At 32.8% G+C, this 27,212-nt stretch overlaps 1 protein-coding gene across 2 annotated transcripts in view; it reads left to right on the top strand.

Annotated features, from left to right (window-relative positions):
- Window positions 1–27,212, top strand: part of EPHA3 (EPH receptor A3) — a 326,023-nt gene that overhangs the window by 280,707 nt on the left and 18,104 nt on the right. For both annotated transcript variants that reach the window (XM_045557657.1, XM_045557665.1), the window contains exons 12-15: window positions 1,337–1,398; window positions 3,010–3,219; window positions 19,309–19,458; window positions 20,249–20,442. In XM_045557657.1, the coding sequence (XP_045413613.1) occupies window positions 1,337–1,398; window positions 3,010–3,219; window positions 19,309–19,458; window positions 20,249–20,442 (616 nt within the window). The remainder of the gene's footprint in view (window positions 1–1,336; window positions 1,399–3,009; window positions 3,220–19,308; window positions 19,459–20,248; window positions 20,443–27,212) is intronic.

Raw genomic sequence — 27,212 nt, 5'->3', positions numbered from 1 at the left:
ATATAAGTATGCTGTGAGGATTAAGTGTGATGTAACATATGTCAAGTATTTAATGCAATGTTACACAATTCTAATTATGGAAAAAAATTACTAGTATTTTCTGTATATCAAAAACATTTATTTTGTACATTTCTCTTTCTTTTTCAAATATTTGTTTTGCATAACTTATTTTCCCAGTTGCTATCATAATGTATATATAGTTATATGTTCAGCTAACATTATTTATATTTTTATAACATTATGCTGTAGCAATTATCCAGAGTGCTACAGTCTTCAGGGTCATCATTTTAATTCTAAATGATCCACAAAAGTGACATGCAACAATTGACTAAATCATTACCTATGGTTGAACATTTATTCTATTTGTAGCTCTATATATCCAATGTACTTAGCACCTTTGTTTCTGATGTTTTCCATATTTTAAATGTTTCCGTCAGTATAAATTTCTAAGAGTAATGGCATCATGCGTTCAGGTTGCAACTTTTGGCTTTATGACTTGTTAACTGCATGGTGCTGAGTAAGTTAATTAACCTCCGTGTCTCATCAGTTTTCTCATGTGTAAAATGGAAATAATAATTAAAATGTTAATATATATAAAATAATTAAACCAGTATCTTGCACATAATAAGTGCTATATAAATACATTAAACCGTTGGGTTAAAGGTTTACTGGAACTTAAGGCCACATATTTCCAAAATGGTTATTACAAGTTACTGCCAATAGCAATTTTAATTTTAGTGTTATTTTCCTATTAAATATAGCAAGGATTTCGTAATTTTAATGTGTTAAATATAGGTAAAAGACTATAATTATTATTAACTTTTTTGTAGAACTTTTATGTAGAATCTATGAAGGCAGGAATTTTGATCTACTTGTTTCCAACTAACCAGCACAGAAGAGAATACCTAGCACATAGCTTGGTAAATACCCATGGAAAGAACAAATACATGTTGAATTTCTGAATTTATCTTGGGCTTGAAGGCAGAAATATTTGATTTTGAAGATTAGCTAGGATGTGATTAGTTGGAAAGAGGAAAGGGGCATATTTTGTATTCACTGAAAGCCATGCCAAATAAACCAATTTAGATACTGTAGGTTATGGGCCTTTATTCTGAAAACAAATCTCCTCCAACTTTTGCTTTTTTAAGTTATATTTTCTATTGGAACCTAAGGTTGTTTTTTTTTTTTTAAATTACAACTTTTTAAAATTTGGAGGATAGGAAAAATTCTTACATCTTTGTATTCATTGGTTGTATCAAAGTGTATGTATATGTCCATTGTATGATATTTGTTGAATTGTGCTGATTATTTAATTTCTTATTTGCCATATATCTAGGTAAGCCAGTTATGATTGTCACCGAATACATGGAAAATGGTTCATTGGACAGTTTCTTACGTGTAAGTAAAAAATTTTATGTGTGCATGTATATATATACATATGTATATGCATGTATATACACACATACACACACATACACATATATGAATAAATTGCTGAAAATGTTAGAGACACTGTCTAATATTGTGCCAAGCAATTAGGTAATCTAAGTTTAAAGTAAAACTGAAACTTTCAGAGGCTAAATAGCAAGAAGACTATAAAATTGCATCTTTATTTTATAGCATTCATATGTTAATGATTTGTATTTTTAAAACAAATTCTGCATTCTTCAACCTTTTTGTACTGTCAAGATCTCCACCAGTTAAAATAAAAATAAAAAGAACTCTAAAGCAAGATATAAAAACATTGATGTAAGACAAAAACATTCCCTTTTCTTTATTTAAAGTAATCTCAGTCTGCTATAAGATAGACCATCTACCTCTCACATAGTGCTGCCCACCCAGAAAATAAGCATTTGCTATAATGCTAAAGTATATATACATTCTGAGATATAATTTTTGTTATATATTTTAATCCTTTAAATTTGGAAGCTTTATACTTTAATATATTTTAGAATACTATAAGTCAATGTATTATATTCAATATATTAAATGTTAATATATTTCAATAAATATTATGTTCAAAAATGTTATGAAGTTCAAGACACTTCCAATTACCTTCCACTACAGGTGATAAGAAAAGACAAAAGTCCTGTCATCAAGTTTCTTTTGGTACTATTACTATATAAATTGAGATAGGGAGATGATAGATCATTAGATAGATTAAATATGTAGTATCAGTCATAAGCATGGAGGAAAATTCTAAATTTTCTAAGAATTAGAATTACATATTTTATTTTAATATTCACTAGCCAAATAAAATTTTCAATAGCAATTATTTCACAAACATACTTCAAAAATAAATCAAGTGATTTAAACTATTATAGTAAATTTCTATTTAAATTATTGTGTATAAAGCTATAATTAGACATGGAATTTTATATTAATAAATTATCTATACATTATAAACTATATGTTTTTATTTTCATCCAACTGGATTGGAAGCTTTTCTAAATCTAGGACCATATGACTTTGTCTACTACTGCTTTCTATTTCATGAATTACAACTTAGGCTGGGGTAGAACACAAATAATTAATAAATATTTTTGACAAATGGAAACTAATTATGTATGATAATAATTAAAAAAATAACATCCATTTTATTTGAAGCAATTCATAAAATATCTGGAAGTCAAGAATGAAGAAAATGAAAATTCAATCAAACAAAAAGTATCAACCTAAAGTAGCCAGAAGATCCATTTCATTTTATTGTTTTTTACATTAATGTTTCCAAGGAAACGTTTTTATGTCACATAGAGACCAGGAAAGTCCTAATTTTGAACTTCAAGTGAAAGAATATTGGGATACTTCTTGTTACAAAGTATTTGGTAATGCAACCACTGTGTTATTTTGTTTTATCCTTGTATCCATTTATCCACCGTTCTTACTCTTGAGTGCTTAGAACTAAAATGTGTGTAGTTAGAAAATTTCGTATATGATATTTTAACTAAAATATATATATCTTTGGGAGATAGTAGCACATTTTAATCGTACATTTGAAATGCTTCGCAGAAACATGATGCCCAGTTTACAGTCATCCAGCTTGTGGGGATGCTTCGAGGAATAGCATCTGGCATGAAGTACCTGTCAGACATGGGCTACGTTCACCGAGACCTGGCTGCTCGGAACATCTTGATCAACAGTAATTTGGTGTGTAAGGTTTCCGACTTTGGGCTCTCACGTGTTCTAGAGGATGATCCGGAAGCTGCTTACACAACAAGGGTGAGTAACTCAGATTTCTTCCTCTTTTAGCTTTGTTTTCCATTTTGTATCACATTGACCAGCAAATAAATAGATGGTCACTGTTTAAAATGTAATGATTCTGAAATTCCACACATTGGTTTAATGCTGAGCACACACACACCCTCCCTGCAAAGGAGCAAGTCTCTCACATGCCTAAGATCTTGAAATTTTATATTTACCCGTCTTTTCATCATGGTTGAGTAAGCAGATTGAATAAATTCTGAGGACCCCATCCTACTAAATATAATTTTAAAACACTTTAAAACCAATGTTTACATAAATAACACCAACTCATAATATAAAAATTTGAAAACAAAGCAATAAAAAGGAGAAAACTTGTCCGTAATTATGCCACCCACAGAAAACATTTGCAACTTTGTGAGTCAGTTATTCCAGATTTTTCTTCATACTTATATATACAAACATAGGCATGACTATATTATTAAAATAGAATTGTTCATAATACCATTGTATGCCATTTTTCTCCTTAGCAATACTCCTATTGAATATTTCACTATCAGTAAGTAATCTTTAAGTTTTTGTTTTTAGCAGCATGATGTATTCTATTTTCTGGTTGTACCATTTTTTAAAGCAAACCCTAATGAGTGAGTAAATTACTATTATACTTAGTTTTTAAATATTTTATACAAATGCATGAATGATCCATCTGCATTCATAATTGTATGAGCCTGATGATTTCCTTATGATGTATTACAGAAATTGAATCTTTTGTGTGAAAGAATGTGTGCCTATTTTACGAGCACACTTTACTATACTGATAAAACTAGATATTAGCATTAATTTTAATATTTACTTATCAGTTAGAAGAAATTGCATCTAATTGTTTTAATTGGTACCTATTTAATTTAAAATGAATTTGAATATTTTTTCATGTATGTATTGATAGATTTGTTTGAAATTCCATTTCTTTAGAGAAAATTTTCACATCAGAAAACTTAGAAGATATATAAAATATTTTTTCACTGCAGAAAGTTTGGAAAAGAGATAAAAAGTACATATATAATAGTCATCACTAATGATGCTCCCCAAAGATAACCAATCTTATCCTTTCAAAATATTTTTCTATGCATTTTAATATATAAATAGTTCCAACTTTGTCATATAGTTATAAAAATGAGATCACACTATATGTACTGATACATATATGCAATGATTTCAACTTATCAATGAATTTAGTACTTTATATATAAATTCAATGTTATTTTATAATATGCCTGTTTCAACTTAAAAACATGAATTATAAATTTTCCAGATGATTAAATATTTGTTTACAATATTATTTAATAGTGGATAGTACTCTATTTTATTAATATATATAAAATTTATTTAAACAATGCCATATTAATTGGGCAGAATTTCAATGTTTTGATATTATTAATGATATTTTGATATACATTCTGATATTGTTAATGTCTGTCCATAATTACCTCCACATGATAAATTTCTAGAAATAAAATTGCTAGATCAAAATGTGTAAAAATGTGTGAGAATTTTTGGTATATGAATTGCCCAGTTATCTTTAATATACTTTGTTATCTATTTTCGATTCTAATGGTAGTATATAACCATTTTCTCCATCTTCTCATCAGCCTAGAGAATGGGTAGTTTTCAAAGACAATAAACTTCTGTTATTTTTTCCTGTCTACTTCTATAATAAAAGTTTCTTCCTGATTTAAAAAAAACCCACACAACTCATTCTTTTTGTAAATTATCAATCTTAACAACTCCATTAACCACCATCAAAATTGTCACATGGCATCTATATCACATAGTATGCTAGACAGAGCTTCATCTTCAGGTAAAGTCACAATAATATAACCAGAATACTGTAGCACAATGTCCCTGGGATATTCCTAGATGCATTGGTTTAGGAGTTTGAATGCTCCTAATGGCTTTATACATCACCCTGTTTGTTTTTCGTATTTTCAAGTAAACTTTGTAGTAGATTCACTTTGTTCATGAATCTAAGTAATTTTTTGGAAATGTGTCTTGTGTAAATATGTTGTCCTCAGGAACACAGTTCATTAGGTCAAGAGCACGAGAAAGAAAAGGACATTTTATATCTTGCAGCTAGTTGAATTAAATTTATAACAGTGACTACAACTATGTAGCTCTGAACACTAGATGAAATTGGGATAAATGCATGATAGTGCTTTTTAGTGCTCCACGTCTGATCTCTAGAAAAATCAGCCAGCCAACATATCTGCAACAAAACATCATTTTTATGACTAAACTATCAACTAAAGAGCATATGCAACAAATGATAATACTATTTATTGTCCCGAAGAATGTTTTTTTATTCTACTCACTGCTACTCTGCTTTCTAAAGTACCCTTGATAAACTGCTACTACATGAGCCTCTAACAGTTCATGAAAAGTATCATGCTTTCTTGCATTGTTTTGTTGTTACTACAATCACATTATTCAAGAAATACTTCCAGTTTATTAGTATTTAATAAAAGGAAGTTATTTGAAATATTGAATTTATGGTTATTCATTCAGGTTCTAATTTCTAGGCCATGTCCAATTATTAAATGAGAGCATCCTTGTTCCCAGTACTAGTCTTGATTTCTAGGATTCTCAAAAGAACACCTTCTCTGGTAGGAACTTGAAAGATTCATCTAAATCTAGGTCATTCCCATCCATTCTTTGGAGAGTGTATTGGGTTAACTTTCAGTGTTTGATTTACACTTGTTACTTTGTCAGGACCTCATGAGGACCACATTTTTGACCTTAGTAGGAAGAAAGTTGTTGCTGTGTGAAAATTGCTCTTTAAGGTTGAGAGCAGCCGCTCATGCCTGTAATCCTCGCACTCTGGGAGGCTGAGGCGGGAGGATTGCTCGAGGTCAGGAGTTCAAGACCAGCCTTGACAAGAGCAAGACCCTCTTCTCTACTTAAAATAGAAAGAAATTAGCCAGACAACTAAAAATGGAGAAAAAATTAGCTGGGCATGGTGGTGCGCGCCTGTAATCTCAGCTACTCTGGAGGTAGAGGCAGGAGGATTGATTGAGCCCAGGAGTCTGAGGTTGCTGTGAGCTAGGCTGATGCCATGGCACTCTAGCCAGGGCAACAGAGTGAAACTCTGTCTCAAAAAAAAAAAAAAAATTGCTCTTTAGCATTTCTGAAATAAAAGTGCAACAGGCTCTTTGCCTTCCTGTTTCAGTGTCTTAAGATACTTAAAAACCGCACTGAACAAATAGGCTCATTCACTACCAATAAATAGCTGTTTAGAATTCTTCAGTGTTCATCCTTGTGTTTTCTTGGAACTCCCTCAAAATATCCATGGGGGTCCTGGCTTCCTTCCGAGAAGCTGTGATTTGCATGTTCATTTCTACAGTAATTTAGAAATTGTTGATTTAATCTTCCATAATGAGCCTTGTTTAGTACAATAAGTTTATAATTTACCATAAAATATGAGGTATGGTTATAAGGTAACAGGACTTCTATTTTTTTTAAACAATAACACTAAAACAACTAAGCCATTCTAAGTTTTCTTTTTGGGTATATGTTCTTGCTGCAAGAACACTGATATTGCACAAAATGTTTTGGGAATTCCTCTTTTGGAATTATCTTTAAAGCTTGATTGTGACTGATACTATTCAAAAATTTTTAAGCATATGGTATTTGGAAAATAGACTTGACTGAGATAAAATTTCTTGTCTCAATAAGTTCATAGTTTAATACAAAAGAAAGCAATTACATTGTTGTATGTATAGTAAAATCTGTTTGTTTGTGGGCCAAAAGCAATATTATTCAGCTTAGACATCCACCGTATTTACTGGTTTAGTATGCTATGATTATGGTTATTTCAGAAACACAATTTCACCATTTAAAACAGTATGCAAGGCATTTGATTCAGGTAAACAAATTCTGGTTAATCTGCTTTAAAAAAGCAGTCGCACTACTTTAATAACATTTAACAAACTTCATCTGGTGTCTGGAGTTTCTACAGTTTGGAAATTAACATTCAGCACCTCAATGTATTAAACCTTTCCCAGTTGCTCCTCTGGCAGCTATTGCCTTAAGGTAGAGGGTAATTGCACTAAAAAATCATGAGAGGCATTTGATTCAATGTCAATACCTAAACATAGAATGTTTGCTGCTCTCCTCTTTAAAACGTCTTTTTGAGTGACAGGCAAGATAAAAGACTGTATAGAATTTATAGCATCTATTTCTGTATCTAAAAATTCTTAAACTGGAGAGAGTATTAAAGAGTTGAGAAAGCACTTAACCTCAAACCTTAAAACAATTTATCAGAAATTTTCGCATATTGATTTTTATGCTGCCTTACGTCCTCAACAGAATGCCCGATAGGAAAGGGTCAGCTAAGCTAGTAATATATAATTTCTGATGTGTATTTTCTCTTTTCCATAATGATATTGTGTAGGGAATCAGGTTTTTTAATATTCACTTCTAGTTATTTCTCCTTATTTTTCACTACTGTGTTATGCAGGAATTCAAAATGTTGGCACTTTCCATTATACAGTATTATTATGCATCCTGTAACCTCTGTAAAATTTCACTGTATACTCATGGGATACTGAGAATGCAAAAGGTGATGAAGTTTTAGTATTATTATGAAAAGAGTTTCTATCTCATGGACCCCCTGAAATGCCCTTGGGGACTCTCATAGATGCTTGGATGACACATTGAAAACCACTGTTACAGATACGTTACCAGGAAAAAGCACCTTAAAAACTAAATAAATATTTCAGTAGTTATTCAATGATATAAATCTAAATTATGACAGTTTTATGTGATATAATATGTTTTAAAGAGCCTTGAAAGCCTCACTGCAGCTGCATACCAAAGGTTGCAAATCATCTTGAAAGTCCCTGAATTTCTTTTGGGATGGATATGATTAGAGCATTTAGCTCCACAAATTTAAATCATCAAAGAATTTTTGTTGTTGTAAAAACAAACAAAAAATGAATTCCCTTTCTTTGGATTCGCATCATGTGCATTTCAAAGTATAATTATGACATGTTTCCTGTTTCTTGCCCTGATTTACTAATTTACTTCATTCTAACAAAATCATGATACTATTGCTAGGATCTATTTGCCACTGAATTATTTTTTTTCACTTCTGCACTTATGAAATTTTATTTTAACTGGTATTTTTGTATATATGCATGCATGCATCTCTGCAGATAAATATTTTTATAGTCATGTGTTGATAAAGATGGAATCCCAAATTCCAACACAATAGTACTTAAGTTGCTGTTTTATATTGGATTATATTATAGAAAGTAAAACTTTTATCAGATTTATATGCTGTGTAGTCAGTCAGTACAATTCTTTTTAGGCTCCCAACTTTGTTTTGGGGGCATAATTACTACTTAAACTGATTTGGAAAATTTGAGAAAACCAATTGATTTGTTTTTGGTTATATTCACTGTTAGTATTTTTTTCTTTTTATTTCTGTTCTTAAATTGCATACTTGGTAATTAACAACTGGATTTTTGTATCAGATAAGAGTGTTATGTCTTTTGTCATAAAGAACATCTTATTTTACATGATAACTTATTAGTTTTTTAGATCTGTTACTCTGTCAAGTGGATGTCAGAAATATTCTAGTACAGCATTGTCTCATCTAATGTCATTTTAACAATAAAAAAAGTGACAAAGTAAGTGGTCAAAAGCCAACAGTTTAAATACTTCTGTTTTGGTAACTCCATTCTAAGAACAAAAGTAATAGAAAACATGACCCTTAGATTTGCATGATTTTCAAGGTCTAAATACTATGCATATCAAAAACTGGCATGATACAAAAAGTAATTGTATTATTTTGATAAGTAATGTATGTCATGTCATTTTCACATGAATGAAAAAGGCAATAACAAAATACCTTATCAGTGTCCTTCATATAGTAATAGCATTTTAAGCTTTGAACCAAAATAAATAATGTCAAATATGAATTTAATGCCTACTTTCTTATGATCAGTATGAATACTCCTGTATGAAGCTTCACAAAGTAAAGCCACCTGTTCAAAAATCAGAAATTCTAGAAGATTTAGTAATTTTAATTATCAATGTTGTATCCAAACTTAATGAGGGGTCTCGTATATTCTAGCCACCCATTTCAGGGAGATGGGTAGCATGAAAAACATACAAAACAACATGTAAAAACTATCTGATTTATGTGATAAAAATCAAAAGTGTACTTTTGAAGCAGAACACAGGAGCAAGGAGGTTGTGTGTAAACATATTTATATATGTACAGTCTCTAGCAGGAACTGTTTTCTCTAAAATGCATGATTCATTTATTCATTTATTCATTCAACAAATATTTGAGTGTCTACAATATACCAGGAACTCTTCTAGGACCTGGGATGCAGAGGGGAATAAAACAAAGCCTCATAAGCTTATATTCTACTGTAGGACTTTAAATAATAAAACAATTAAGTAAAGGCATAGCAAGGCAGAGAAGAAAGATGAGGAATGTGGGCAGTTCATGGAGAGTGTCATTTTATGGAGGATGGTCAAAGAGTTTCTCTGGTAAAATGACATTAGAGCAGAGAATGGGTTTGAGTGAAGGAGAAAATAATGCAAATATTAAGGCTAAAGAAGCATTAATTTTGCTTTAACTAATTTTCAATTCAAAAAAATAATTTTAATCATTGCTATGATTTGCAGGAAGACAATATAAGTAGTCAGATTAATGATTTAGCTCAAGCTAAACATCAGGCTCATAGTGACTAACCCTCTTTCCTATTACTTTGGTTCAGTCTATAGTGTTGGTGACCCCTAGAAGCTCAGTAAAAATCACTTTCTGATGTTATTTTCAATCCACTTGTGAATATCCCATATTGTCAAATATGTGATGACACATTGCTTGAAGCTTTCCCCATGTACCCTGAAGCCAATGACCAGCTGCAAACTCCTCTGGCACTTGGGGGTGCAGTGGTCACAAAGCCTGAGGCGAATCTTAACACTTGATGTTTAGTTTGGCTAATAATTTGGCTTATTCCTTTCCTATCATCCTTTCAACAATAATTTTTAAGATTCAATCCCATTCTCATGATTTTTTTTCTGTTTGCTAACTTTAGCTCTGGAATTGCCACATATTTGAAGAAATTATTCACTAAACATAGACCTCCAAAAAACCATTGCCATGATCTCTGATGGTCTCAAAATCAACCGAAGTGTCTCAGTGGGTATTTCTGAGAGTTTCAACCTACCTTTTCATCTTTTCTTATTTCTTAATTGCCAATATTAAGCAAATCAGTCTTATCAAGTTTTGTTCTTTTTTAATTATTAGAATCAATCTAATATTCCTTTTTATTATTTTTATTGCACATATACAGTATTCCTGCTACATTCTTACTTATTTACTTATAACATTGCTTCTTCAGAAGATCATGTTCAGAATGCCAAAAATTCAGGCTTTCAAATGAATTTCTGTAATTTTTGTAAAAAATAAATGAGGTATTCAATATATACGTGTAACAGAATTTGACACTTAAAATGTCATTGAACTTTGAAAAGAGCTAGACCCATACTAGGACATGTAATAATATTTATCTTTACTCCCCAATTTTTGCATTATTGTTGTTGAAGATGGACATTACATATTAGATTACCTGGCTTTTATATTGTATTATGCAAGTTTGAAAGTAATATAAACATTATGTATTTGTGTTGTATTTCCTGAATAGCTATAGAATAACATAGAATGTAAAGATTTTTCTGTATTTCAAGAAATTCTTAATCATGTCACACAATGTTAGAAAATCTCAAAAGTTCAAGGAATGGGCTTTTGCTACCTAACGGGTCATTTGTCTCTGATCTCTTGTGGCAGTCAACATCTGCTGAAACTATTCTCTTAGTGGCTTTTAGATTTGAACTCCTGGGGATTAGTTCACTGTGAGTCCTCTTGGATCGCCCTTCACCTTGCTGTCTAGAGTGAATGAAGTTTAGTCCCTGACAATAGATAGTTGCTAAATCCCTTTGCCAAATGATTTATTTCTATAGTTTCACTGTTAACCTGAGAAGCCAATATTTGCCTCTAGGTTAAATACTCAATTACTTAGGGTTTACCCAGATAAACTCTCCGAAGTCCTTTGTCACTCTAAGTATGACCTGACAGAGCTCGCAGTCAGGGAATGTGAACTATGAATCAGCAAAGCTTTCCCTACATCAGCCGGGAGACATTTGTGTATACAATTAGAAAAAAAAAATTGGTACAGATATGAGACATTATGCCTCAATGTCCAGAGATTTCATTACACTTCTTCCCTTTAGAAATCAAGACTTGAAGCTTCCCTAACCCGTAGTGAATGAGCTGATTTCAGTTAAGCTCCTGAAAAATTCAGGCTTTTAGCCAAATGTCTCATTTGAGCTGTCTAAATTCATTAAGCTTACAGAACTGAATTGCAGAATCTTTCACAAACAGGTTTGCTGTGTGATTCCTATTCTGACTGCTGTTTCTGCACAAAGTGAACAGGGTTTTAGACTCCTTCAACTAATCCTGGAGTGGAATTTAGCAATTATGTAATGCCTCTGTCCAGAGAATTGCTAGCATCTTTACTGCAGCACTTCATTCATCCCTTTTAACTTTTCTGTAGAATTCTACAGAGGTAAATCCAGGTATGACACCCAAATAGATATGCAGTTTAGTCCAAAGTTAGTCTATCTTTAAGAGTCCAAAATAATTAACACTGAAAATGTCAGCATCCTTGATATTCACGTAGGTTTAAGATAGAAATTTGAAAGTTGAAAGAGTTGAAGTTCATAAGTCAGCAAACCTGTTAAGCTGTTAGAGATCAAACTTAGCATAAAGTCAAGTTTTATATTCCCCGTGACCCTTAGCTTATGAATTAGAAGAGAGCTGAGCAGAGAAGTTAAGAAACTTGGCTAAAATTAAACGGGACCGTCAAAGCTGAGCCCAGAAGCCAAGATTCCTGATTCTTACTAAATGTCAGAATTTAGATGGAGCAAGTGACCAAATCTACCTCTGCATCCTCAATTACCGAGTTATCCATAGGTAAGACATCAGAGTTGAGAGGAAGTGGCGCTGGGTTTGGCATTGTAAATATAGGGAGCGAACACTAACTTCTGATTCTGTTAAGTCTGAATTGGAGGTCCCTTTGTAATTGAGGTTTTAGATGCACTCCATATGCTGTGATTCTGGGCTTGCTCCAAGCAATTGGAAACTTTTCTCAAATACATAAATATATTTGGGGAACTTATGTGTGGATATAGAGACCAGCTCAAGTAAATGCTTCATTTTACAATCTGTTTAAATATGGTACAAAACCCCCACATCTTCGTAAATAATTTTTATAGTAACTAGCTATGCTTTTATAATATTCTGAGTGCCTAGTAACATTTTACCAACCAAAATTTAAATCACCAACCAATTTCAAAGTTTTAGCTCATCAATAAAGTTGCATTCAAACAGTTTTGCTGTGGCAGGAAAGATTATGTCATACAATGACAGCATTTTCTCATCAAATCCAAATGTTTGTGTACCCCACTGAAGGATGTGTTTGGCAGTTATTTGAAAAGCATCTAAATTTTAAAATGTCTTTCACGTGTGTGAACTGGGAAAGTAATTTCTAAACCTGAAATAAAAAACACAACAACAACAAACATATGCAATATGATCTAAAATTTGTTGAGGTGGGAGATGGAGAAAGAAGAATTTTTGTGGTCACAATTAGGAGCAGAAATATGTATAAGTTCTGTGATGAATTACTGATAGGAAATTTAGTGAGTCAGACTCCTGTATATTCAATTTATTTTAGTTTGATAGTCTCATAACTACAGATGCTCAGCTTAAATGCAGTGAGCCTTATTATAAAGTGTAACTCAATTAAAATTTATGGTCCCAGCTTCTTCTTTTACCCATATTTCAGAAACCAATTGGGCCCTTAAGGACTCTTATCCAATGTCTCTCTATGCCAATAACATTTATATTTTTGTAGCTGTAGACAGTGTTTGCTCTTGGAGTAAGCACTCATATCTTAGCAAAATGCTTGGTCAGTGATGCCTCCATGTAATAAAAAAAATGATGCTCAATTTATATAGTTAATTTAAGTTTCACCCACAATAGGAGGTTATTTCATTTTCAAAAAAAGAAAAGGAAAGGAAAACAACCAAAGAGAAAGAAAGGAGAAAAGTAAATAAAACATTAAAACATAGAGGGAAAATCTAGAAGGGATATTACTACATTATGAAAACTCAGATAATAGAAGATTAGCTCTAGTGAACTTGACCTTTGCTTTTCTTTATTAAAGCTATATCCTAGGATAGGTATAAAAGTATTCCTAGAAAGTGTGAACATGGTGGGAAAAAAGTTGCTTCCACTTAGCCTATATAAAATCCCAGGTAAATCCTGGACCTCATTTGGAATACTGTGAACAAGGCTTGTCAGACACCATTTAAACCAGTAGTTCTCAACTGGGGATGATTTTGGTCCCCAGAGGATATTTGGTATTGTCTGGAGGGATTTTTGGCTGCGGCAACTGGAGGAATGCTAATGTAATTTAGATGATAGAGGCCAGGGGAGTCGCCAGACTTCCTGTAACGCACGGGACAGACCCCACAGCAAAGAGCCATCTGGAGTGAAAGGTGAACTGTGCTCCTCCAGAGAAACCTTGCTCTGTAGCCACCCACCAGGTGTAAAGAATGGGAGGGGGAATCAAATGTCTCTCTCAGGTACTTTCCAATTTCTCCTACCCATGCTGGACTGCAGCTGCATGGGACAATGTAGAATACATAGCTATTTGTGAAAAAACGTGCCACAGACTAGCCATTTGCCATTAGGCTTCCTAGAGTATTGAACTATGAGCTATCACAAACATAATGCGACACATCATAAGCCTTTTATGCCTATAAAAATTTTATTTTCATTTGGTTTTGTTTGAACACTTGAAATTGCTGATTTTCTCCCCCCCAGCTCTAAATTTCAAATTTGATGTTTTATTTTCATTTTATTAATACCTCATGGAGTAAAATCATACATAGACATATACTCCTAGCAGATAAATAGGTCAGATGTTTTCGGTCAGCTTATAAGTCTTAGCCATGCCTAATTCTTTTGTTTTAAAATTTAACTTAGCTTAATTCTGCAAATGAATGGAGTAATATTCATGTGTGTAAACTAAAGTTATTTTTAATTATTCATGGTATTTTTAGGTTGGTAAAGTACCCAAAATATTAATATTGAAGCAGTTGATTTAGAATGTGTATTGTTTACAGAGTTAAATGAAAAACTTTATAGCATTCTGCAAACTCTAAAATACTTAATCCGTACTACATCCTGTGACATGTTTTCATGATTTTATAGATACTGTAAAAAAATTAACACTTTATGAATCTTATATTTACTATCATTATGGAGTCAGTAAAATGTTTTATTGTAACAGCATTATTAAATAGTAGCATGAGGGGAAAGATAAAGGCATCAGAAAATAGGATGAATTTTTTAAAAAAATTATTATGCTATATATTGGCTTATTTTTACTTCATATTTACATACATTCTGAAAAACTATATTTAACTGATTACCATTTGAAAATAAATTGCACATTTTAAAATGCTCAAAATTACCAAAGATCTTTAGTAAAATCTACTACTCTATAAAATAATAAATTATATTCTCACTTGACAGAATAAAACACTTTTTTACAAGAAAAAAGATGTAAACAGGAGAGATAGAAAATAAGACTCGTGTTTTAAACTGTGGGAATGCACAGATGAAGGAGGAAAGGTTGTTACTCCTTTGGACATCCCAGTCTAGGCAGGACTGTCTGGGGAATGGACACGCTTGAAGCTCAGACTTGGGGGGGATGGGGGGGAATGGGCAATATATATAACCTGAACTTTTGTACTCCCATAATAAGCTGAAATTAGAAAAAAATTTAAAACTTCATATTATTCCAAAAAAAAAAAAAAATAGAGCAGGAGGAGGATCACAAAAGACAGTGTGACCAACTCTGCCTGGAAGATTCCCAAATGTTCCAGCAATGAGTTCACATTTGACCAGGATGTTCAAATAAGAACTTTACCAGTTACAGAAGGCAGGAAGAGAAAAAGTCTCCCAAGAAAAAAGAACCTGTCTGTAAGAAGACAGCGTGTGCTTAGGAGAAGAGGAATTCCATTAAATCAAGGAGCATTTGTTGAGTGCCTATGCTGCCCGTTTGCCAAGATAATATCTCAAGAAGACAATTGGTCTCTATAGTGAGCACAGGCTCATGTGAGTTAATGCTCTTTATCTTCAGCTTTATAATCTATTCAGTTTTTCATAACCTTATGATTTCAAATTATAGTTTGGATACACTATTTTTATTTATGGCAATGGATATGACAAGAGCTACTACAACTATTTTACTAGTGTCAAACAAGAGTTTGAAACTACAATGTTGAATTTAAAGCATTTGTAATAATGTACACATTCATCCTTCCTTAAATTTCATAATAATCTCACCTGTAGTTTAATTTTTTAATTACAAATGAAGTGTGCACAGTGTTGGTTTTTCTTTTATTTAAAGTCAGAGTGACTTGATGTTGTTTGCCCATCATTAGATGAGAAATTTTTTAAACAATATTCTTTTTAGTCTGATTTATTTTTTAGCAACAATTGTTACATTTTCATAGTACTTTGTAGTTAACAATGAGCTTTCCCTTATATCCACATTTAATTTGTTATATCAATAGTAAAGGTATATTAACCAATGAAAGGAAACTGAAAGGAAGGGCAGAACATTTATTGAACACTATTAAGGATCAGACACTTTATTAGTTGCTTTACATACATTATAAATCTATTACCGATGACAAAATTTCCCTAAATATAATAATGAATAATCCTCAATCATCGTTATTATCTTCCTGATATTCTCAGTGATGGAAGGCGTCACTGACAAAATGACTGGCTAGGGAAGCGATGAGAGTCTTAAATCTATGATTAGTTTTCCAATTCTTGGAGCTAAATCAATCAGCTAAAAAGCTACCTGGAAGCAGATAATGAAAGTTCTCTAATGAGAAGACTAAACGTTTCATGAATATTGAATAAATTCTGGGTTAAAAAACTATCTAGAGGCTTCAACAATAACATTGGGCAAAGATAAACACTCATTCACATCTTCTTCTAAATAAAGAGTTTAAATTAGCCCCAGCTGTTCTTTTAGAATGAGTTGAATTAAGGATTTTCTAGTAATAATTCAAATAAATATGTTTGCTTTTAAATATACGAGCTCTCTAAACTGTAATCTGGGACAGAATCTGGCCAGTAAGGAAAAGAACTAGGAAGCTAAAAGCTTGATCAATAGAAGTATCTGGATAAGTTAAAGAAACATTTAAAACTTTTAAAACTGCTTTCATTGTTGAGCTGATTGAGCGCCACTTACTTTTTGTATGTTCCTAATAACATGTTCACAATCAGATTTAAAAAAACCCAGATTGTCCCACTTCCTCCTGCTTCCCATAACGACAGCAACCCAAACCTTGACATGGTTATGAACTAGAGGAAAGCTTAAGTTAAAAACCTGAATGACAAGTAAAAAGCCAACACCTACATTTGCAAAGCTAACAAATCTAGTAGCAAGAGGCCTTTGTCATTTCATGGGTAACTACTGTGCAATGTGACCAACATACTTTCACAAAGTAGCACAGTGATCTGAAAGTCGTAATATTTTTGTTAAAAATTAATGCAAAGTTAAAGATAGCGTAAAGGTCACTTGATCAGCAAGTAAGTTTCATAAATTATTGTATTGAAAGGTTTGAAGTTGTTATTCCAACAACGTGTGTGTGTGTGCATATGTGTGTGTTTGGCAGGCTGCAACAATTACTAAACACATCAGGAAGAGAACAGAATTCAACATTTCCCGAGTTCTCTACACAGTTCCATGCATTCTTAATGACCCAATGTGAGCCCTACCTCTTTCAAAGATCTGGCAGCACTTTTCTCTGAACAGTTCACTTGTATTAAAACACCGGAGAGAAGTGTTCAGTTTTACTGAGTTAGTTCCAATCTTAGCACTCTCTCATCCAAAACAAAATTTCCCAGGGTATCATCTGTGATTAAATACCAATTTGACATTTTTGCTTCCTCTCTTATTATATTTGTTCTCCCCAGAAACTTCTTCTGAAACATACATTTTTCTCCTCTGTGCTTTGATTTATGCCATTCTGCTCGGATTGTGGGAGTGTTAAGTTAATGTTTCTTGACTCCTTACTATAATATGTACTGGGAACAATGCTAAAGATTTTCCTGAAATGTGTCATTTAGCCCCACAACAATATTGTGAATCAGTACTATTACTTTCCCGAATAACAAATGAGGAAATTCAGGCAAAATGAGGTTTAATGACTTATCTCCTAAGCTTCAGCTGCCAATCCCTCTCTGTAAAGCACTGTATTGCCTCTTTTGAGCATGACTTCAAATCCAGTGACATACTATGAGGTGCAATATCAAGGGAACAAATTTTCATAAATATGGCTTAAGATTTTGCTGATGTGAATTCTTTGAAATATCCATCCCTTTTTTCTTCCTTTTTTTAATTTTTATTTTTAATTATTATGGACACCATAATGGGAGATAAATATTATAAACAATTGATCTCATGGAGACAATGGGATGACAGTCACTAGAGTCTGGGAAGGGTAGTGGGGAGTAGTGGGGATAAAGTGGGGATGGGTAATGGGTACAAAAATATAGTTAGATATAATAAACAATATTTGATAGCACAACAAAGTGTCTCTAATCCACAATAAGTTAGGGTATACTTTAAAACAATTAAAAGAGTAGAATTGGAATGTTCCTAACACAAAGAAATGCTAAATGCCTGTGTGATCGATACCCCTTTTTTTCTTGTATCAAAAATTACACTCATCTTTCAAGTGACTTCACTTGAAATTGATGTCTCTTAATTCACAAGTGATCCAAGTCTCTCTAGGGAAAATCTTGGCTCCATGCTCCGTATCCACAGTGGCTTCCATTACTGCCTTGCTGCTCAATGTAAGGTCCATGGATCAGCAAGATCAGCATGGCCTGGAGTTTGTCAGAAATGTAGACAGTGGCTACACACTGAACCTGCTGAATCAGAATTTTTATTTTAATAGGAGTGAGCCACTGATGATGTACATGCACTGTAAAGTTTGAAAACCAATGCACTAGATATGTATCTTCCTGTATTTAGTGATTCACAGCAACTAATTATTACCTCTATTTGCCTACAAATTTCCAAACAAAAGAACCAATATGTTACTTAGAATTTTCTCACCCAGAATGACTAGTGTAACACTCTCTATATGGTTGAAAATTGGTACATCTTTATTACATGTATTTATTGAACTGAGAGCAAATGCCATAGAAGTTATACTTTTATATCTTTCATAACTCATAAAAGCAATATTACTCTCCTCTGGACTATAAGTTCTGAGAATGTAGTTTTAATGTCTATCTAGTTCATATGGTGCCTGCCTAGTACATGGAAGGCACTTCAATGATTAATGATGGAATGAGGCACTCAATAAATTAATCAAGATGATTAATATAGTAAAGAGAGTTTTTTAAAGTATACTCTATTTTGAGTTAATTTAGGTACCAAATACCTATGAATACTTAGGTGCCAACAATTGGTTTAAGTTATTTGCAAATAGTAATATTGACTTATTCACATTCTAAACTTTGATTGCTTGGTCAAGCATAAATCTATGTTAAATCAATAAAGGTTGATTTCTGATACTTCTTTCAATTCTAATGTATGTCATATCATTTCTACTTCAGGTCGTTCTGTTGCAGATGATTAATTAATGTTCTGTAGTTGATATAAAATGTCAACATTTAAATGTTTTTCTGTTTTTTTCCTTTCCTGATTTTAAAAGCTCTCTAAATTGTTTGGAAGCGAATTTTGCCGTAAATGGTACTACTCCTGGTTGGTATAAAAACAGAATAACTTCAATATATTTTAACAGAAACTCATATTCCGTTTCAGAACATAAATACCTTGACAAACTCTGTCAGATTTCAGATTATATTATATATATTATATTTTCTATACATTGCTCATCTACATTAAAATGATTTTATATTCAAAGGGAGGAAAGATCCCTATCCGGTGGACATCACCAGAAGCTATAGCCTACCGCAAGTTCACGTCAGCCAGCGATGTCTGGAGTTATGGAATTGTTCTCTGGGAGGTGATGTCTTATGGAGAGAGACCATACTGGGAGATGTCCAATCAGGATGTAAGTATTTTTAGTCTATAAATTATGGGTTCAGATTAAAAGATCAAGCTGTGTAAGGAAGTGGAGCATAATGAAACCAGGTGGCTCCTGGTTTGTGACATTGAAATAAAATATTTAGCAGAAGTGAAACTGTTTCCAAGTACTGCAAGGATATTAATGGAAATACTCTTAGAGGTTCACACATTTCCTTCAAGCAGAGGTTTAGAAATGAGACAAAAGAAAACATTTTAATAAGAGTGTAATGAAGTAAGTGACTAATAAGATAACCCGTAGATTCTGATGCACATTAAAGTTTGAGAATCACTGCTTTATATGACATAAAAATACTAATAAACTGATAGTCACTTAATTGTACAGCACAAAGGATTTTACCAAAGGAAGTTACTATGATTTGGAAGGGATTATTTGAACTGTGGCATAACTAAAATCTGTATACTAATTTTCTCTACATTCATTAATATATTCCTTTAATAGAGATCTATATAACAAAATAATGCTTTCTTTATAACACCAAATTTCCTATATCATTGAACATTTCTTTTCATTTTAATCTGAAAAAGATCTTTACAAACTCTTCTTTCCTAAATTCACTTTCTCTCTTTTAATATGCCTTTACATAACATTTTAAAGCATGAATAATTTCTTATTTATTTGATAAGCTGTTATCCTTTTAGGCAATTTAAAATGAGAACTATTCAACCTAACTTTAAAATATGAATTAGTGTGCCCTGCCCACGAAGTAGAGTAAGTCTTACTTCTTAAGTCCCTGGAAACTTTGCTTCTCACACAGGTAATTAAAGCTGTGGATGAGGGCTATCGACTGCCACCTCCCATGGACTGCCCAGCTGCCTTGTATCAGCTGATGCTGGACTGCTGGCAGAAAGACAGAAACAACAGACCTAAGTTTGAGCAGATTGTTAGCATTCTGGACAAGCTTATCCGGAATCCCGGCAGCCTGAAGATCATCACCAGTGCGGCAGCAAGGTGACATATGAGACTTTGTTTCGTGCACTTACTCTGAAATTCACGTGTTTGCTATCTTCAAGGTGTTAATTTTGTCCTCCTACTCTCCAAATGCATTCTTTGAAACTTATATTACACAAAACTAGGGCGATGTCTTCTCCTTTTCTTTTTTTAATCTTTAGAAGGAATTCTCATGCTGCTTAATAGTAATGATGAGAAATTCTGAGATATTTTTAACTTCCATTTTGACTACAAATGATTCTACATTCCTGCATAAATTTTTGAGAAATAGAAATGCTGGACACATACCTTCTTTTCACTTTCCATGATTAAAGAAGTCCTGATTCATTCCTCATTTAAAACAAAGCAAATATATATATATACACATATATATATATATTCAAAATATTGCACCAGCTAGCAGAATGCAAATTCCCCCCACTTAATTACACAAATACTTGTTTAATCCCTATTGGGTACCAAATACTCTGCTAGACCATATAGAAGATAAAACTAACAGTAAAATAAAGTCAATGCCTCTGTACAGCAATATAAATGTCAATATATCACAGCTATAATGCAATCCAGAATGCACACTGTATTAAATTTTAAGCTTATTCTTCTCAGTTAAGAATCACTAGTTCTCTTAGTGGTTATGAAGAATGCAAATTACACTGCATCTACAAAGTGAAATGGAAGAAATAGGGAAAAAGAAATGAATTTTGTCAGGAACATATGAGAAGAAAAGAAGTGTTAATGTATTTGACATATCTGAGAGAAATTAAAGGTGAACCTATCTTATTTAATAATTTAGATTTTCATTGTATATTTAAGACTAAAACAGTTGTTTTATATTTTGATGATGCATGTTCTTACAGGCCTTTACTTTTTCTTTCTGATTTATGTGAGTACATATAAATCATAGTATATATTTCATGCTTTTGAAAGCATTCCTCCTGACAACTAGAAAAAGAAGCACTTCAAACCTATTTGGGACTTCCAGCTATGTGACCACTCACTCAGGGGCTTGAAGACTAGTGAGTCCAATAATATCTTGATTGTACAATGGAGTTTTCTCAATAATGATCACTTGTGGGCTATTCTACGTTCTTTGCAAATTGCTTCTCAACATATATTCTTAATTGGGATGTTTCTAGTTTTCATTAATAATATCCTTCCCTGTAGTTTCCATTGCTACAAAGCACAGTGACTAAAGCTTGCGTTCCATGCATGTGGAATTCCTTGGTTTTCACCTTAAGTTCTCTCTTTAAAGATCAAGAAGTATGTGTATACATGTATGTGTGTTTGTGATTTAATGTATAGATACATTAAAAGTTGAATTTATTATGCTTTAAAAGTATCAGATTTTCTAAAAAGATCAGTCAACCATATTTAATGCAATATTTCAAGCAATCCAAATTAACGCCCCCAATCCAAAATGAATAAAACATGGAAATTTTAAACATTTAAATATTTTCTTTATCCATTCATTTGTCAATGGAAACCAAGATTGATTCCATATCTTGGCTTCTATGAGCAATGCTACAATGAACATAATGGTATAGATATCTCTCTGAAATATTGATTTCATTTCCTTTGGATATGTACCAAGAAGTGGGATTGCTGGATCATAGGTTGGTTATATTTTTAGTAGTTTGAGGAACCTTCATACTGTTTTCCATATGACTGTCCCCATTTACATTCCCACATTCTCACTAACACTTGTTATCTTTAATCTCTTTGATGATACCACCCTAACAGGTGTGACATGATATCTCACTGTGGTTTTAATTTGCATTTCCCTTTTCTCTACATTCTCATTAACACTTATCTTTAGACTTTTTGGTAATAGCCCTCCTTACAGCTGTGAGATAATATCTGATTGTGGTTTTGATTTGCATTTCCCTAATGATTAATGATGTTGAACACTTTTACATATACCTATTGGCCGTTTGTATGTCTTCCTTGGAAAAATGCCTATTCATGTCCTTTGCCCATTTTTTCATCAAGTTATTTGTTTTTTTGCTATCGAGTTGTATGAGTTACTTATATATTTTGGATATTAGCCACTTATCAGATATATAATTTGTAAATATTTTCTCCCCTTCTGTGGATTGTCTTTTTGTTTTTGTTGATTATTTCCTTTGCTGTAAAGAAAAATTTTAGCTTGCTGTAGTCACTTGTTTATTTTTGCTTTGGTTGCCTGTGCTTTTGGTGTCATAGCCACAAAACTTGCCAAGATCAATGTCATGGAGCTCTCTCCCAATGTTTGCTTCTAGGAGTTTTATAGTACCAGACTCCAAGTTTAGCCATTTTGAGTTGATTATATTGAGCACATATTATTCAGTTTTTACATTTATATTTGAGAAAAATGAATAAGGAGAATCTGAACCAAAGCCTTAATTTCAGTATGGAAATAACATTTGCGGTCATTAAGATTGCATGTAGTAATAGATCCTTATATAAAACTATCTGTAACTTATCCCATAAGGACAAATCTCTATCCTAAACTTCACACAGACTATACAAACCTTTTTGAAATCCACCTGACAGTTTAACAACTAACAGGATAAGAAACCTGTCCTTCCCTGGGCCATACGGTCCTCATTTTGTTCCCTAAACCCATTTCTTTTGATCTTTACACAATTGTAATCATAGCAAAGAGAAACATCTTTTCAACTCTTTCCTTCTCATAAAAAAGACATCTACATCATTTTCACAGGATGGTATTATCAATATAAAGCTAACTCATGAAATGTAATGTAGGGATATTTAACAAAAGTTTTATAGAGGAAAATAGTCTTAATATTAAATCATAGTGTGTCAGAATATGTCCTAGCATCTAAACTTTAATATATATCCATAATTTACTTTTCCATTCTTATTGAATACTTTTTTCCTTATATACATTCTTTAATATCTGAACTAATTCAATGTATTTCATCACAAGACATAATTTCAGGGAAAATATAAACATTTTTCCAGGAAGTTCCATCTATCTTAATTGACTAAATATAAAAGTTTAGGCAATAGTATTGACATTTTTACTTATTGCCCTTAAAACACACGACAGGTGATATTTTGTCATTATAAATTTATTATCAAGAACCTCACATTAATATACAACAATGTCAAGAATTTTTTTCTTTAGAAAATTTGCTTTTTACTCTTATTTCATATGCTTTTTACTCAATGATTATTTCAACCTTTCATAACTGATTAAACTCATTCCTCCCTTTAATTTTTCACTGATGTCTTAAGCAGGCCAAATACTTATTGAGAAAATACAAAGTTATTAGATGGGAACTTTCAACAGCAAAATAAAAATTCAATGGCACCTGTACCTTCTTTCCTCTAATTATAAAAGGATACTCTGATTTCTATTCAGATCATACAATTGTAAGAGGATGTGTCCCTCTACTTGTCAGGGGCAAATCTTCTACTCTCCCTCTCTCCCTATCTTCCTTTCTCCTCTCTTTCTTCTATGTATCCGGGCTCTTTCTTTCTGCAGGATCATTGCCATAGAAATATACTCTACTATGTTGTTTCTCACATTTTCGTCATGATAAGAATCACCTGGGGAACTTATTGGGCATACAACTATCAAGGTCTATCCTAAGCTTCTGATATTCAGAATATCTAGGAAAGGGGCATGGAATTTGGATATTTGATTAAAAACTAAAGGTGATTTGTTTCATCAGGAGAATTTGGGAGATACTGCTTGTCGATATCACCTCTACTGGTGCCCCACCTTTGCCAACTACTTCCCTATTTCTCTAACATTCTTCACAGCCAAACTTCTCAAATAATAAACTTACAGATTTATAAACTCAATATTCTGAAAATTTATCTTTCCAGTTTCTCCTGTTAGCCTGATCCTTACACTGTCTTCTTAAGTTAGTCAAATACATCAGCACCTACTCATTTGCCCAACCAGGAATTGGGACAACTCTTGACACCTCTTTCTTGCCTCCCACACATTGATCCAGATGATCAATCTCTCCCCCTTCCCACTGAAAATACTCTCTTCTTTTCTATGGTTGTTTTCTCTTTTGGTCTGGACCATCACACTGGCCTCCCAACTTCCCCTGCTTTCCTTGTTGCCCACCTCCAAACATCTTTCTCCATAGCTTTCAGAGTCTTCCCATGAAAGACTTTGATATAATTTCAGTCACTTGTTTATAATGAATTTTGAATTCCCATTCTTTCTCCACAGCTTTCAGAATCTTCCTATGAAACATATATGATATAATCTTAGCCACCTGTTCATAATGAATTTTGAATTCCCATTACACTTAGAAAGCAATCTAGTCTACTTTTGATAGTTTATAAAGCCCTGCTTCTCCAATGCCATTTCTTTTATTCAAATATTCATTTATTCTTCTTTTCAATAACTATTTATTATATGCCAATCTACCATGTGGAAGGTAATGTGTAGACTTTGGAGAACAATGAAGATGACAAATATGGTTTCTGCCATCGTGCAACTTACATTATAGAAGAAGTACAATAAATGATAGACAAGTACAGATCAGAGAAAGGAAAAATCAGATGGTTGTGATATACAGAAAGAAGTAGTTGGGAAAGAGCCCTCTGAGGAGATGATGTTTGAGCTAAAATCTGAAGGAAGAGAATAAGGCAGCTGTGCAAAGACAACTCCTCTCCCAATAAAGAAAGTATTCTTGGCATAGTATAAAAAAACCTGTGAATACCTTGAGATGAGAAAGAGTTTGGAGAGTTCTAGGAAGTGGCAAAGGACAATATGAAGAGCAGGAGGGAGAAGAAGAGTCTGTCATGAGTCTAAGGAGACAAACAGAAGCCAGAGCACTTGAGGCTATGCAGGCTATGGGGAAGACTTTGAAATAACTTTCAAATGCATGAGGAATCCATTAAGGCATTTGAAGCAGAGAAGTAAGATGATTTGATTTATATGACTGCTTTGTAGTGGGAGGAGCAAAAGTAGGAGGAGGCAGGGTCATTTTAACCTTTCAACTAGTGCCACTTTCACTTAAAAAGTACTCTAGCTTCAATGGCCACTTCTGGTTCCTTAAAAAAACAAAAGCATTTCTGAAGATCGTAACACATGTTCCCTTTGCTCAGATTCTCCTCCACACCTTTCTTCTTCAAGGAAGCAGCTTACACATGTATTTATTGAGCCATTCTCTGGCAACATCAGAGAAATAAAGTTTAACACCATTATTCTTTTACAGAGCACCATATTGTTGTTCTCCTTATTTCAATTCTGCTTTCTCTCTGAGTGTGTGGACTTTTTAAGTATCCATTCTCCCAATAAACTCATCCTATGAGATCAGATGCCATGCTTCTCTTATATTTCCAGTGCTAAGTTGACAGTGGAAACTCAATGAATATCTGCTGAATACATGAGTAAATATTTGCTGACATCCTTAGTAACTTTCCATTTCAACAAGCACAATTTTTAGGAAAAAAATTCTAATATCTTTCTACTTATTAACAGATTGTTTTAAGACATCAGTCATATGGTAAAAGCTTAAAACCATTGTCCTATGTGTCCTTTTCTTTCAACTTAACTCTGGAAATACACACTGAAAGAACAATAAGAACTATTTCAAACTGAATTTGTGGGTGGTACGAAGGACTCAAATTTCGGACTGATGTAGTTACTTAGATCAGCGTATAGAATTGTGCTTGTACACAGACCCTATAGTGTCCTTTAAGAAAAACACCCTCATTTTTATAGGAATGATGTTTTCCAGAGTCTTCCTGAATCTGGTTAGTTTTATAGTGAAATTTTTTTTTTATTCTGGTATGTTGGCTAAGTACATTTTACAACTAATTGTTTCAATTAGAAAACTTTGTTTTATATGCTGTTAGACAAATCTTTTTATAATGCATCATTTCACTTTCAACCTTCATTAGATTTGGTGATTCATAACAGAATCATTCTCGAAGAATCTTCCACTGAGAGTGTCTCTGTGATTATCATTGCTCATTGTACATGACTAGAAGTGGTGAAATTGGAAAAGCAGATGTTCAGGGTGTGTCAGATCTAAAACTACCTTAGATGCTGTAAGAAATGGTGAGAAGGAAAGAGAAGCTGTACTCAATTTTGTGTTATGTTTGTTTTCTAGTAATTGATTTATTTTTTCTAAAAATAATGGAAATCAAAGAAGATATGTGAGAGTTTGAAGTTTTGACTGTACATCATACAAGGCTACAGATGTTTATTTAACAATAACCTGAGTGAGGCATTACACTAGGCACTGTGATGATTACATAACCGACACAGCCTCCACCCTCAGCAAGTTACATTTAAATATAGGAGAAAAAAGAATATTCAGAAATATTATAATGCCCTTCAGAATATTTAATTATTGAAGCAAAAAGGCAAAGTGTTCAGAATACTAGGGGAAATGAGTTTACTTTATATTTGGGATTTCGTCGGAATTTTAGGTAAGAAGTGACTTCTGGATGGTAGACAAAATTTCCACAGGCAGATAAGAGGATAAGATCATAAGAAGCTAAGGGAACACTGTACATAAAGGGCAAGACACACAAAAATGTAGTATACTTCAAAATTACATTGTATAATACAGTTCTAAACTATGGGATAAAAAGGAAATTATGGTGAAAGAGCCTGATAGATGATTGTATCGGGTAATGTAAGACTTAAATGTTATGTCTAGAAATTTAGACTTTTATCCATGAGGAAAGAGGAGCCATTGAAGGTACTTAAGTGATATATTTCACTGTGCTTATGGAATAGTTAGTTCTTTGGCAGCCACCCCTGAGAAGGGTTGGAGGTGAAGATT

The sequence above is a fragment of the Lemur catta genome, chromosome 1, assembly GCF_020740605.2.
Source record: "Lemur catta isolate mLemCat1 chromosome 1, mLemCat1.pri, whole genome shotgun sequence".
NCBI classification, from domain to species: Eukaryota; Metazoa; Chordata; class Mammalia; order Primates; family Lemuridae; genus Lemur; species Lemur catta.
This window is presented reverse-complemented; position numbering and strand designations above follow the sequence as displayed.